Below are 14,467 nucleotides of genomic sequence, written 5' to 3' on the forward strand. Positions count from 1 at the left end.
GTTTACAGCAGATCAATTCACAATAGCTAGATTGTGGAACTAACCTAAATGCCCTTCAAGAGATGAATGAATAAAGAAACTGTGGTATATATACACAATGGAAATATTATTCAGCCATAAAGAAGAAGAAAATTATGGCATTTGCAGGTAAATGGATGGAGTTGGAGAATATCATGCTAAGAGAATAAGACAATTCCAAAAACCCAAAGGCCAAATGTTTTCCCTGATAAGTGGATGATGATACATAATGGGGGTGGGGGGAGGGGGTAAGAGAAGAATGGGGGAACTTTGGATTATATAGAGGGAAATGAGAGGGGGAGGGGGCAGGGGTATGAAAGATGGTGGAATGAGACAGACATCATTACCCTACATGTATGATTACATAAATGGTGTGAGTCTACATCGTGTACAATCATAGAAATGAAATGTTGTACCCATTTGTGTACAATGAATCAAAATGCAGTCTGTAAAAATAAAAAAAAATATGCAAAAGTAGGTTGTAGTTCTGTCTCATAGAAATCTCACTTATTTGGAAGAATGGTCCATTTTCTACTGAAGCTGGATGAATAAGATGTTCCCCATTCGTGCTGGGAGTGAATAAGTAGACTTCTAAAACAACAACAACAAAAACAGCAGTTATATATTCAATGAAGTTTAGAGGTGGCAGGACCAAAATGAAGTCTAACCTCATTTCACAGGGAAGGAAACTGAGATCCAGTAAAATAAAAGGGGAGACCAATCAAACCTGGCCGCCAGCCTCACAGATATTAACAGAAGGAAGTATCGACCTAAGAGAACAACTCCCAGCTTCTTGCTCTTTGTGACACATGATGATTCTCCTTTATCAATACAGGAATAATGGCCTGCTCTTAAGTTTCTATGTGCTCTAATCAACCTTCAGGGAATCATGCTCCTGAGCTTGGCTACTCTGTTTATTTATAATATGCTCATGCAACTTTTTCCTTCACTAAAAAGGTTCTAACATTTAGGGATTCCATATCCAATCTTGACATTGTTTTACCAAAGCTGCCTGCAATCCTATCAGCTAATGGCAAATGATGACCAAGGATTGGTACATTCCAGGGCTCCAAACTCCATCGCCTCAGACAGAAAAGGAGCTCAGGACGGAGTAAGCACTTGTAATCAGACATGTGCCACATGACACACCAACTTTCATCCACTTTACTGTTTACTGAAGAACAGAAAAAAATAAATTAAGAATAGAACAGAGGAAGGAAAGCACTATGTGTCTTCTCAAGGGATCACTTAGCCAAGACATATCCCTGAGATTTAAACAACTTTCTCACAAGAGTGGAAAATCCCAAACAGGGTTACTAAGGTTCTCAATAGGAACTACAAAAAAAAAAAAAAAAACAGTATACAGGCTTGGGTCTTTTTACTGTGGCCTCAAAGTTCTATGGAGGAAGGCAGGAACATTGTTAAGTAAAAGAGAGTAATAGATTTGTATAATCTGAAAGGAATCTAAAAATTATACAATAAAATCTATCATCTCACAGGGGAGAAAATTGAGATACTAAACTATGTGCCCAAGATCACATCATCAGTGGTGTCTGAGCCCAAAACTCTTTGTGTTACCTGGCTTCAACTCAGCTCCCCTACCTATACTGCAAACTTGGTCCCTTTTCAATCTGTACAGTCTACAAAATACAACATGTGTGGGTTCTGTTTCAGGAAGCTTCAGAATGTAACCCATTTACAGCAAATGATTTAAATGTAAGCTTGACCCCTTGCGGCACAATTTCATCCAAATTCATCACTGAAATAATCTGAAAAACCTACCATCCTGCATCTCTCCACTCTTCGTGGTTTCCTCCAAAGTCACCAATTAAAGAGAAATTAGTGAAGGAATTTTGAAGTCAGTAGAGAAATGGATAGAGTAGTAATTCTATTATCACCAGCAATAGCATCCACTTCCTTGCCCATATCCCAACTGTGTTTCTATGGCAAATCTTTTCATAAAGGGGTTGAATGAGTGCAGAGAATACCTTCATTCTTCAAGAGTGAAAAGAACAGTAATTTGGTTTATTCAAGTCTGTTCATAATGGCATTTTTGTTCTGGTTAGATATCATGTTCCTGAGCCTATCTGCCCCCCCCCCAAAAAAAGAGTGCTATTCTACTTCTCAATTTAAGTCCTTTATTATGTTGGGTTCACTCCCACTTCAAACACATTGATTTGATTCTCAAAATCTTCATAAATCCTAAACTTTATTTAACAGTAACATGTATAACTAGCTTACACCGTGAGTGAGAAAAAGTCAACCTGAAGAACTACATTCATATACACCAGATAAGTACAGGTGAAACAGAAAACTGGAAGAAGAGAGGCAGACTGCACCCATATCCTGGTTCTGATTTTGTACTCTAGTTTGACAGAATCTTCCCAATGGGGAACCTGGGTAAAGGGTACGTGGGATCTCCATGCACTTTTTGTTTACAACTATACTTGAATCTATAAATATCTTAACATTTTTAATTAAAAAAGCAAATCTGGGAGCTCTAATGTATACAACTTACTCTCCAATGATTCTGAAAAAAAAATTACCTGTTATAAGAAAGGGGAATGATAAAACAAATGGAGTCAATATTTGTAATAAGTGATTCTGTGTAAAAGGTATACAGGTGTTCTTATTTTTATTCTTGCAACCTTCTTGTAGATTTAAAATCATTTCCTAAAGAGTTAAACACGTACACACTGAAGTGTATCAGTGCTTTTATTTCATGACACTCATCACTTTTATTGCTTTAGTCATTGTAAGTTTGATAGAAGTAGTAGTGTCTCATTTGGACTTGCTTTATTTGGATTGGCATGTTCAAGTCATTTTTTGCTTTTCTATTACAATGTAAATATTTCTCTGATTTGTGATTTTTTTAACCAATTCTATGTTAAATGTTATGCCTTTGTCTTGTTTTCTTTGTAGCTTTGTTTTAAATTAAAGGTTTTAAGGCATTCTAAAGAATTTGACCCTGAGTAAAGCTTTTTAAAAGTGAGAAAGATGATACTCAGGATGCCACACTCAAGTTTTACTTGCATTTTTAGTTGCAATTGATATTATGACTCCAGCCAACAAGTATACTCAGTGTCATCTCATGTAGATAACAAAATGCCATCCAGTTAGAAATGAACATAGACAAAGTTTTTGCCCATGTACACCACAGGCTTTAAAGAGTTTCTACTTGGTCTAAATTCTAAATAGTTTCTTTAAATTTTTAATCATCCCATTAGAAATATAAACTCTGTAAGATACATGGGCAGTTAGAAAAATGGGCAGTTTTAAAGAAGCGTTTGTCAGTTTATTTTTAATATATAAGCTGAATCTCTTTCAAATCATTATTTCCAGAAATCAGAGTGACGTGTCCAGTTAGGCAGTAAAACTACAGGCTTCTAATATTTCCCATAAGCCAACAGACAATAGCCTCATTCACCATTCACCCTGGAAAAGCACAATGCCATGTAATTTATATAAGCCATAAATGGAACAGTAGCTTCATGTAGCTTGAGACCAACTAATGCAAGTTTTGCTAAATCTATTCAGTTTCTCAGGATATGAAAAACAGTAGTCATTACAACTCCTAAACGTATTTTAAATATATAATTTCAGTATTTGACTGCAATAATATACAAATATTCTTTTTCTTAAAGGAATAAACAGAAAATACACTTCAACAGATTGTGCAGTTCAGTCTACTAAAATTTAAATTTAAGAGATTAAGTTTATGTTCCCCATTTTCAACAAGATAGTAGTAATATTTACATTGGAAAGGTTGGTATTATTTCCACATATACATTCTAACATGTCAATATCTAAAAAGAATCAAAACTTCTTAAACTATTCCATATGAATTATAAATATCAAAATAAAAATTAATTACAATCTGGGAAAATACAAAAAATTTCAGTCAAAATAGCTCAGTAAAGAAACACAAACCAAGGTACTAAACCTGTCATTCAATATTAATGCTTTCACTGACAAAATCTATGATATTTTAATCACATAGAAGTCAAATGGATTATATAACTTAATTTCATTATCAATAATTTTTATATTACCTGTTGATTAGTCTCATATCCTTTAGTTTAAAACTTGTATTCACCTTTTTAAATGTAATATGCCTTTTTCCCATAAGATATCAATATCTTGGAAAGCTTAAAGGAAACTACATAAATACTTGCTGTTAAAAACCATAGGATATTTTCAGGAAAAACTGAAGTTGAAAACAAACTCATATGCACTCAAAGTATGTTGTCTGTATGTAAGGAAAAGTCTTATGTTAAGACTATTGGATGTATCCCAAAACAAATTCTTTCAAGTTATACCTTGCAGATTCCACTGGCATAAATAAAGCTTGAAAACTCACAGGTGTGCAATTACTTCACATCCAGTTTTAATAAAACTAAGGGGTTCATTTCTAATTACAATGCGCACTACCAAGAAGAGACCAGCAGAGTGCTAGTCTTGATGGTAGAATGCTTTTTCCTCCTTTAAAAATGTGTGTTGGGGTGGGGGAGGAGGAGGAGGGTAGTGCAGGAAAGGGGGGAAAAGGACTGAAGGGGCAGTCTTTTCCCAAAGTCCTGCACTGAAAGGAAATTCAAGTGGAATTGAGTTAGGATCCAGCACCTGGTGGAGATAAGGTGAATACCAATTTCTAGAAACTCTGCTACACTAGTTAGTGTCGGGGGGCCTACCCAATAAAACTCCAGAAGAAAAATTACATATTACAAGAAAAAGTAATTGCTTAGTGGGCCACAAAAATAAGCTTGGCCCTTCTGAGAACAATCTCCATTTTTCCATTCTGGAGGGCCAGGCAGCGCTGGCCACCCTTTCCCAGGGTCGCTCCAAGGCACCTCACCGCTTGGATGACAGTTCCATAGAAGCTCAACCTTTCAGGTTTCTCTTAACAGTTTCAGTTCCCCACACACTCCACTTAAAATTCTGTAGAAAGTCCCTTTCACATAAAATAGAATGTTCATTAATTACTTTTAAATCCAAACAGAGTATTTTCTGTGCTCTTAATGATTAAAGAGTAAAGCAAAAACACCATTATTCAAATACCCCCAAAGATCCAAGAATAAGTTCTACGGTCCATGGTGACAATGTGCAAAATCAACACTTTCTCGGAGTTCCAGTACCTTCCAAGTCCCCAGGTGTTGATCCCGAAGTACGCTTGCTTGGCAGAGCCAGGGCCCTGGACTGAGCTGCGGTGCCAGTTACTCCTAGTTTAATTTGAATCGAAAACACGTTTTCCCCATTCTTGAAACCCTGCCCTTTTTATTATGCTTTACACCGCCCAAATGTGAGGTTCACCTCTCGCTGGGGGGAAAAAAAGGAAAGAAAGCCGCGCACACATGTCACAGCTCCATTTGGCAAAGCTCGTCACTCCAAAGTGCCCCGAGGGGCAAAGTGAAGACAAACCGGTTTATTATGTCAATGAAGTTGAAGTCCTTAACAAAATCATTTAGTTGGGGGCGGGGTGGAGGGTAGAGGCACAGAAGGTGTGCAGGAATTCTGGGCAGAGGGAGACTTACATGTTGGCATTACTGCGCGGAGGTCCCCTGAGGCCTCTGGGTCATCCTCCACCACTTGCCGCGCTTCGCCGCTCCGAGCTCCACAAAGGGGACCCCTGCGCCTGGGCCGAGCGCGGCGGCTGGACCCTCTGTCACGCCCTTTCTGGAGAGTTCATCGGGGTTTCCCGGCAGCTGCTCCACGCCCGCGCTCAGGGCGGCGCAAGGTGGACCCCGGTCGCGGCGGAGTTCAAGAGCGAATCCTGTGCGCGAGGGGGCGGGCGGGCGGCAGGTTCCTCCTCGCAGCGAAGTTTAAGAAGTCAGGGCGAGAGGCCGGGGCAGCGGGGTCAGCCTGTGACCCGCCCGGGAGCGGGGGTGCGAGCCACGGGTCCTGCCCCCGCTGGGTGAGGCGGGACTTGGTTCCCCGCTTTGGGGCTCTGGGCTCCCAGCGGGCGCGAGCTCCTCTCCCCCTGCAGCCGATCCGCCCGCGCTTCCGGCGCCGCGGCTTGGCCGAAGCTGGGGGCTCAGGTGCGGCTGCCCCGGCGGCGCGGGGCCCTGGCCCGGCTGTGCGCCGCCCTCGGGCGACCCGGGTTTGGGCGCTCCGCGGTGGGGGCTGTCCCGTTCGCGCCGCTGCCCCACCCAGGACCGTCAACCCGAGGGCAGAAAGGGAGAAGTCGCCCCGCGGGGCGGGCCGGGCCGGGCGCAGGCAGCGGGGAGAAAGTGACCGGGACAGCTGGGGTGGGAGATTGGCGCAGAGCCGAGCGTAGCTCCCAGGCGGGGAGGGGACAGGGCAGAGCCCGCGGTCACCCGAAAGCCAGGAGCGCTGCACCCAGCAGACCCTCGGCGAAGGAGATGAGAAGCTCGGAAGGCAGGCGCCCTCGTGGGCATCTCCTCCCCGCCGGTGGCTGTTGCACGCTCGCAGCCCACCCGGGTCCCCGCGCGGGGCTCGCTGCCAAGCCCCCGAACCCCTGCTTTACTTTACTCTCCGCCCCTCCCCCCTTTTCATTCCCCTCCTCCTGCCCTCCTTTTCCAAAAAATAAAGGAAGGGATATTAACACATTTTTTGATCAGTATCAATTTGCCAATGTAAATCCAGCTACTTACAGAGGAACGTCTGGTACCTGCCTGTTTGTTGCTCCTATGAAGTAGCTACCCTACTAAAGATATGGTCACACCCCCCTTGAAGCTGAGAAGAGAGCAGAAGGGCTCACTTTTGTCAGAGGGTCCCTTCCCATTGTGTACTATCAGAGTTAGTTCATATAATGCTAGAGACAAACCTCTGGATGCCAGATCTGTGTGAGCATCCCGAACCGGAAACATCTACCTTGCACAGTGTGCACATATGCAGGTCGCAGAGGCCTTATAAAGACGTGCCGTAAAATTATTTACATTTTATTGGCTAGTGATAGAAAACTGTTGGGGTGGAGAAAAAAAGAGACCAGGACTTGAGAACAGTTACAGGCAGAAAGGAAACTGGACCTTTGCCACCAAATCCAGGGGCTTGACCAGGGTGTGTTCTACTTGTCACTATTATCAGTATTTATTTTGATGATATAAACAGTAGGATTAATTGAGACATTTCATTGTAGCATTTAAGGGAAAGCTGAAGTCCTCAACCCAACCCTCTGTTGTTATGAACCCCAGAGATGTAAGGTCTGCAGCTAGTTAGATGTGCCCAGTGGCTGGGGCCCAGTTCCCCAGACTCCCTATCAAGTCAGTCTCTTATACCAGCTTGTCCCAAAGAAATTTTTTAAGTTCCACTCAAAATTTTTTGAAAGTCACATCATTTCACAGTTTTGTGAGTAAAATAATGTGCTCGGTGTCTTTCACAAGACTGCAAAGTAACATTTAAGGGTATGGTCTCATCTGAAGGCTTGACTGGAGAAAGATCTGCTTCCATGTTCTTAAATGTAGATTTAAATGTAGTTGTTTCACTAAAGCTAGAAGTGACCTTGAACCTAAAAGCAAACAAAGAAATATGTATGTGTGTGTGTATATATATATGTGTATATATATATATATATATATATATATATATATTATGAAGGGTTATATATATCTGCATTAGCTGATGGTCTCCAGAAAAACAGAACCAACTATGTATGTATATGTACATAGATTTATTTTAAGGAATTGGCTTAGGCATTTGTGAAGGTGTAAATCCAAAATCTGTTTGTGTAGGCCAGCAGGCTGGAAACTCAGGGAAAAGTTGCAGTGGGAGCCAGAAGCTGTCTGCTAGCAGAATTCTTATTCCCTCTGGGGAGGTCAATCTTTGTTCTGTTAGGCCTTCAAATGATTGGATGAAGCTTCCCCACGTTATTAAAAATAACAAACTTTCTTCTAACTCAATTGGTTTGAGTTTTTTGGGTTTTTGTTTTGTTTTGGTACTGGGGATTGAACCCAGGGGTACTTAACCACTGAACCACATCCCCAGCCCTTTTTATTTTGTTTTGAGACAGGGCCTCGCTAAGTTACAGAGGCTGGCTTTGATCTTGTGATTCTCCTGCTTCAGCCGCCTGAGTTACAGGAATTATAGACATGTACGAACATGCCTAAGTCCATTGGTTTTTTAAAATAGTTTTTTTAAATTTTATTTTTATAAGTTATAATTATATATGGATATAGTATATGACATGATGTCTTGATTTATGTATACAATGTGAATAATTAAGTCAAGCTAATTAATCTATCCACCACCTCACATATTTATCATTTTGTGGGTGTGTGGTGAGAACATTCAATATTTACTCTCAGTAATTTTGAAATCTACATTTTTATGAACTATAGTCACCTCCTTATGCACATGGTCTCAAAATGTATTCCTCCCGTCTCATTGAAACATTGTATCCTTTGACCAACATCTCTTCATTCCCACTGAGCCCCTCTACCTTTCTACTCTCTACTTTTACCAGTTTGTTTTATATTTCACATATAAATGAGGTCATGTGGTATTTGTCTATCATCACATGAATGGATAAAGAAAATACAGTATCTATACACAATAGAATGATACTTGGCCATACAGAAGAAGCAAATGCAATCATTTCCACAACATAAATGAATTTGGAGGACATTATGCAAAACCAACTGACGTATGTGTTAATCTCATCCAAGAGAACACTTTCATAGAAACAACCAGAATGCCCTGAACACTGATCAAACCAAGTAAACATGTCAAATTAACCATTGCATTAACCAAATTCAATTGGCATTCTTCTAGAAGATAGGAAAGTACTTTATGTGCTATTATATATTAATATCAATTATGTTCATACTTTACAAATTGATGTTTCTATACAACCATGTAAATCACAGCTGAAATATTTCAACGGGCCTTTGCCTGTCATTGGTTAGTTATGTTAGTAACACCCATACATTTTGATAGTTATGTCCTCAAACTAAGGATTTGTTCTTTATTTTTGAAAGAGCATGTTAGGGAAATGGAGTGCCTGGTAGAAAACACAGGGTCCTTTAACAAATAAACTTGGGTCAAAACTTGGCCCTGAAATTTACCAATTCCATGAACGCTGGCAGTGTAACTATGTGTATGTAAACTGATTGTAAAATCAGAACAACAGTACTTAAAATATTTAACTCACAGAGCTTTTGGACAGATTCAGTGAACTCAGGACAGAGAGCATTCAGTGAATTTTCTGGAATTTGGTAGTATCAGTTGCCTCCTCCTGCCCGGCATATCATCTTATCCTAGAACTGAAGTGCCAGGACCACATTCCTCTGCATACAGGAATCTTCAGAAAACATTCCAGACAAATGAATATTGGCCATCTGCTTGAATCCCTTAACATTGATGAACACTCAACTATGAGAAACTTCCTCTTTCCATTGATTGAATCTAACATTCATGGCTTCAACTTCCATTCAGAACAAGGACATTCTATCTTCCACAATAAGTCTTTTAAACATCTGAAGACAGCTATCATTTCCCTCTCGGTCTTCCCTTATGCAGTGTTCCCAGCCCTCGTTATTTTAACCATTCAGTGTCTGGCTCCTGCATTTGCTCTTTCCTATCCACAGGGGTCAACATGAGCCTTCTTTACCATGTACTCAAAGTGGATTCCACGCCTCACTCCCAATAACTGTAGGAGCCTCCTCTTTCATGAACTGGATGTTACTTTGGTTTAAATACAAGTCAGTATGAACTTTTTTGAGCAGACACACCACATGTGTATGACTGGAATAGATATAGTTATAATAAACTGATCTATGTGCCAGACAGTAATTTTTTTCATGAACCAAGTTCAAGAAATGTATCTTAACTTGTAAATAATTCAACACAACTGGAAATTTCTGTCTTAATGTCCTATTTTTCCTTAATCAATCAAAGTCCTCCCCTTTCACCAGGTGTATTGCTTTCTTCAGTAGGGAGGGGGAGAAGAAAGCTGACTGTTATGTATCAACGTCCCTGGTGTCTGTCTAAGAGGCAAAGTACAGGACCCTTTAGAATAACTGAACAACCTGATCTCACAAACTGCTATTCCCCCGCCCTATCCTGTCTGTCTTCTGATGGGAGAGATAGCTTTGCTTTCTCTGCTGCCCTCCATTCATCTGTGCCTCAACTCCCCTCAGTTCCCCAAGGGCTTAAAGTTATGAAAAAGAATTTCAGACATTCTGAATGCCTTCTGTTGTCTCCTCTACCCCCTCATTCACACAAGCTATGGAACTGCACATACTAGAGACTTGAATAGGGAGAAGAAGAAGGGGAAGTAAATGGAAAAGAGGACAAAAATTTAATCTCTCAAAGATATTGTGGCTCACAGGAGTTCAAAATTTCTGCAGATAATTATTATTCCTGTTTTGAGAATAGGAAACTAAAGTTCAAAATGGATAAGCAACGCATACAGGTATGAAAGTCCCCAATCCTGTGTAAGTTTTCAGTGACTTTTAATATTGTGCTTTTCTTTTATGGCTCCAAGTCTTTTCAGATGAACTGTCAGAAACCTTACTCGGCAACATTGCATAAATTTTCTGAATCCACATCCAAGATTATACTCTGAATCCATATCAAAGAACCCAGTATATTCCATTCTGTTACATTCAGTCCAATGTATCAGTCTGCAGATCTCAATCTGAAATTTGATTCCTCTATGGATCTTAACAATCTTTAATAACTTTTTGTTACATACAAATTTAATAATGCCATTTCCTAAGTTTGGGTTAAATAACAATGTGGATTCTATGGAATACCAGGAGGGGCCTGCTCCCTGGTGCTAGTGATCTATTACAGTCAACATTGGGTGGCACATATTTCCAGCCACCCTATCCATTTCACTATTTTTTAAATTTATTTATTTTGGTACCGGGGATTGAACTCAGGGGCACTCAAGCACTGAGCCACATCCCCAGCCCTATTTTGTATTTTATTTAGAGACAGGTCTCATTGAGTTGCTTAGCGTCTTGCCATTGCTGAGTTGGGCTATGAACTTGAAATCTTCCTGCCTCAGCCTCCCAAGCCACTGGGATACAGGTGTGCACCACCACACCTGGCTTGCTCTATTCTTATTCCATATGTTTTCTCAAATGGAGTTCCCAAATTATCATAGTATTTTATATAAGTCAAGAGGTTCAAGTAGATCTTATATTCTCCTGATCTATTAATGGGTCATTCTAGGTATCCGCCTAGAACATGACTCCGAGGACAGTATATATTCTTGATGTGCACCTGCTGATGTCTCCTCTTTTCAAGTTCTTGAAAGGCACCATTAGTCTTGATTTATTTTTCCTGAAGCCTTCTTTTCTATGAGAAAATCAGAACAAATTATATATTATTTTCAAGTTGACAAGGTATATGTTGCTCAGTCCAGTTCTTATAGCCTGATGATGAATGTAGGCAGCTATCAACTGCATGTACTGAAGTTTTTTCAAGTACTAGAAACTTTTTAGTCTTCCATATAATTCATAGAAGACTAACCATTAACTAACATTATACAAGTATTAATACTGGCAACAATCGCCACTATTTTTAGTGCTTCCTTTGTACATAACACTTTATTAAAAACAAGTATGTATAATGTCTCCTTTAATCTTACACCAACCTTACACACACAGAGACATGACCCAAAAGACTCCAGGAAATCAGGATTTAAACTCCAGTTTTTCCTGGTTTCAACCCTATACTTTTAACCAACCAACTCAGGTTCAGTTGTTCTTGCAGAAAACATTTTTACAGAGACTCCAAAGTACATTCTGATCAAGAGAAATGCAAAGAAAAAAGACATGGATCTAGGAGATACAATTAATGCAAGTTTTTCTGCTATTTTATTATCCTAACTATTTCGATGAGTACTAACTAATGTTTCTGAGAATCTGACTGCTTTTGTAAACTTCATAGTCTCAAAAATTGGGAACCACTAATAATTATACAAAAAAATCAAACAGTTTCTCTGGGAATAAATGAAATAATGAGGGTTGCAGTTGTCTAAGTAATCATAAGTTTGACTTCACAATCATTACTTTTATTCATTCAATAAAAATACTGATTAACAATTATATGACAAGCATTATTCTAGACACTTTCACTACAGCAGTGAACAAAAAGTTCCTGTTTTCATTGGGTTCATGCTGTTGGTGGGAGGGGATCACAGATAGTAGAGTATTGAAAAATAGTATAGGAAAGTTATAGAATCCATTAAAAATAAAGCAAGAAAAGATTAGAGTAGGATAGGATGGTCAGGTAAACTTCTTTAATCAGATGCCATTAAAAAAGATACCTCAAGTAAGTGGGTGATAGATCCAGACAGTTATGTGAAAGAAGAGTCTCCCAAACAAGGAGAAGCAAGTGCAAATGCCCTGTGGCAGTGAAAAAGGAGAATAGGCAAGCTAGGCCTATTCTATTCAGGAAAATAAGGGAGTGCAAAATAAGGGAATGTAAAAGGCTATGGTAAGTGAATTGTGAGCAATAGAACAGACATGAAATTTTAATGTAACACAATTAATGATGAGACTCAGAATATGCACCCTGAATATGCCACTTTGGCATATGGGTTATTTGGTGCTAAAGGCAATTAGGAAGGAGCAAACACAAAAAGAACTCTTTGTCCTCCTCCCATTTGCCTAACAGACAAATATACATCTCCTTTTTTGTGAAGACTTCCCCCCCTCTCCTTTCTGCCATATCAAGAGAAGGAAAACAGGTATTAACAGTAGTACAGGAAATCAGTACCAGGATGTGTGTGTGCAAATGAACTTTCCCAGAAGAATTTTTATCTTCCATTAATTTCTCCATATATTTATATACCTACTCCATATTTACTTCCCCTCAAAAACCAAACCCCCTTTCCTTGGCTTGTCAATTCTTCACAAATTCATTGCCCTTTGTTAGGATGGTATATAAGCCCTAAATCTAACCACCCCTTTGAGTTATTCATCATTGAGTTCTGTGTGTATGAATGTCATATGCATGAATTCTGAGGACATTTTTCTGTTAATCTGTCTCTTTGAGTCTAATTCATGAACCTGCGTCACTGAGCCTGAGAGGGTAAAGGAAAGGTTTTATTTTCTCCCCTACCAGAGCACTGAAGATTTCTTAATAGACAATAACATGATCTGACACGTGTAGAAATTAGACTCTCGGGAGTTCAAAGGTAGGAGCAAGGAGACTTTTTAGCAAGTTGTCACATGATCCAAGTAAGAAACAACAACGAATGGCATTAACTAGAAAGATAGAAATAGAAATATGAGAAGTAATTTTATTGAGAATATTTTGGAGGTAAGTCCTCCTAATTGGATACTGAATATGAAAGAAAACAGAAGCAAAGAAGAATATTCTAGGTTTTCCTCCCCCCCCATAACTGAATGAATGGAGTGACTAATAACTGAGTTGCAGAATAGAGGAGAAGCAATTTTAGGAAAGAAAAGTAAGAGTTCAGTTTTGGTCATGTTAAGTCTGAGATGTCCAACAGACATCCTAACACATGCAACTACCACACTGCCAGGAATTTAGTTGAAACTTGGTAAAACGTTATTCATTAATTCAGCAAGCATTGCATTTAAGTAAAGTTTTCTCTAAAGTGCATGTCAAGCTTTCTGGGTTATTGTTTACAGAATGAACTTTAATAGTGAATTGGAATTTTAATTATGTCTTGAAGAGTAGATTGGATTCACTGTGAAAGTTTGAACAAGTGGGAAAATGTTAGCAACAATATAAGAAATAGTAAAAAATGAAAAAATATTTTTAGGAAAAGTGAGAAAATAGTCTGGCTGTCATGGTAGATTCTAGAAGCTGATGAGGACAGAAAGGCTGACGGGTGGTAAAAGGTTTGGTAGGAAAGACCAAGAACTTTGACTTGGTCCTCTAAGACACAGAGAACCAAGCTTATATTCCACCATTTTTCTTTTGTTTTTGTTTAGTTCATTGACAAGAAAGTCACATAATGAAAGTAATGCTGCAGAAAATTAATCAGAATGCACTGTAGAGAAGCCTTTTGAAAGGAGAGAAGATAAACTACTGCAGTAACACCATGTGAGATAATAAATACTGTGGCACCTGTGGAAATATGAAGTCAAGGAGACATTGAATTGAAAATCCGAAGTCGAGATATGATTCCTTCCTATCTAGTTCAAACTATATGACAGATATCTAAGCATTTTGATGCCTTATGTCATGTAGGCCCAGTATGATTAGCTAGATTCTTGTTCCCTGATAGAATCTTACATGATTCTTTGCTGTTTCTACATGATTTATCTGTGACAAACAATGGACTTGAGGAGGGAAAGAAAGAAAGAGTAGATGGAGAGAACAGAAAAGGAGGGTGGGGCAGATTATTTAGATTCTTTTAAGTCAGAGTACAGGGTAGAAATTTATTTTGAGCTCTATGGTATGCCAGAAAGAGTATTAAACACAGACTTGACAATTGAAAGCTGGATTGAGGATGTGTTAGAAAGGTACAATAATGAAAGCATGATGTGATGATTCACTTTATGTGTCA

At 39.3% G+C, this 14,467-nt stretch overlaps 1 protein-coding gene across 6 annotated transcripts in view; it reads right to left on the reverse strand.

The window, feature by feature from the left end:
* Nucleotides 1-5,983, reverse strand: part of ADGRG6 (adhesion G protein-coupled receptor G6) — a 134,970-nt gene extending 128,987 nt beyond the window's left edge. For 2 of the 6 annotated variants that reach the window (XM_079148993.1, XM_079148995.1), the window contains exon 1: nucleotides 5,543-5,979. In XM_079148993.1, the coding sequence (XP_079005119.1) occupies nucleotides 5,543-5,556 (14 nt within the window). In that variant the 5' untranslated portion in view covers nucleotides 5,557-5,979. Of the gene's footprint in view, nucleotides 1-5,150; nucleotides 5,474-5,542 lie in introns of those variants that run through there. The other 4 variants (XM_079148990.1, XM_079148991.1, XM_079148992.1 and 1 more) reach the window with 4 other exon arrangements.
* Nucleotides 5,984-14,467: the final 8,484 nt, after the last annotated feature.

Source organism: Sciurus vulgaris, assembly GCF_902686455.1.
Source record: "Sciurus vulgaris genome assembly, chromosome: 7".
Taxonomy (NCBI): domain Eukaryota; kingdom Metazoa; phylum Chordata; class Mammalia; order Rodentia; family Sciuridae; genus Sciurus; species Sciurus vulgaris.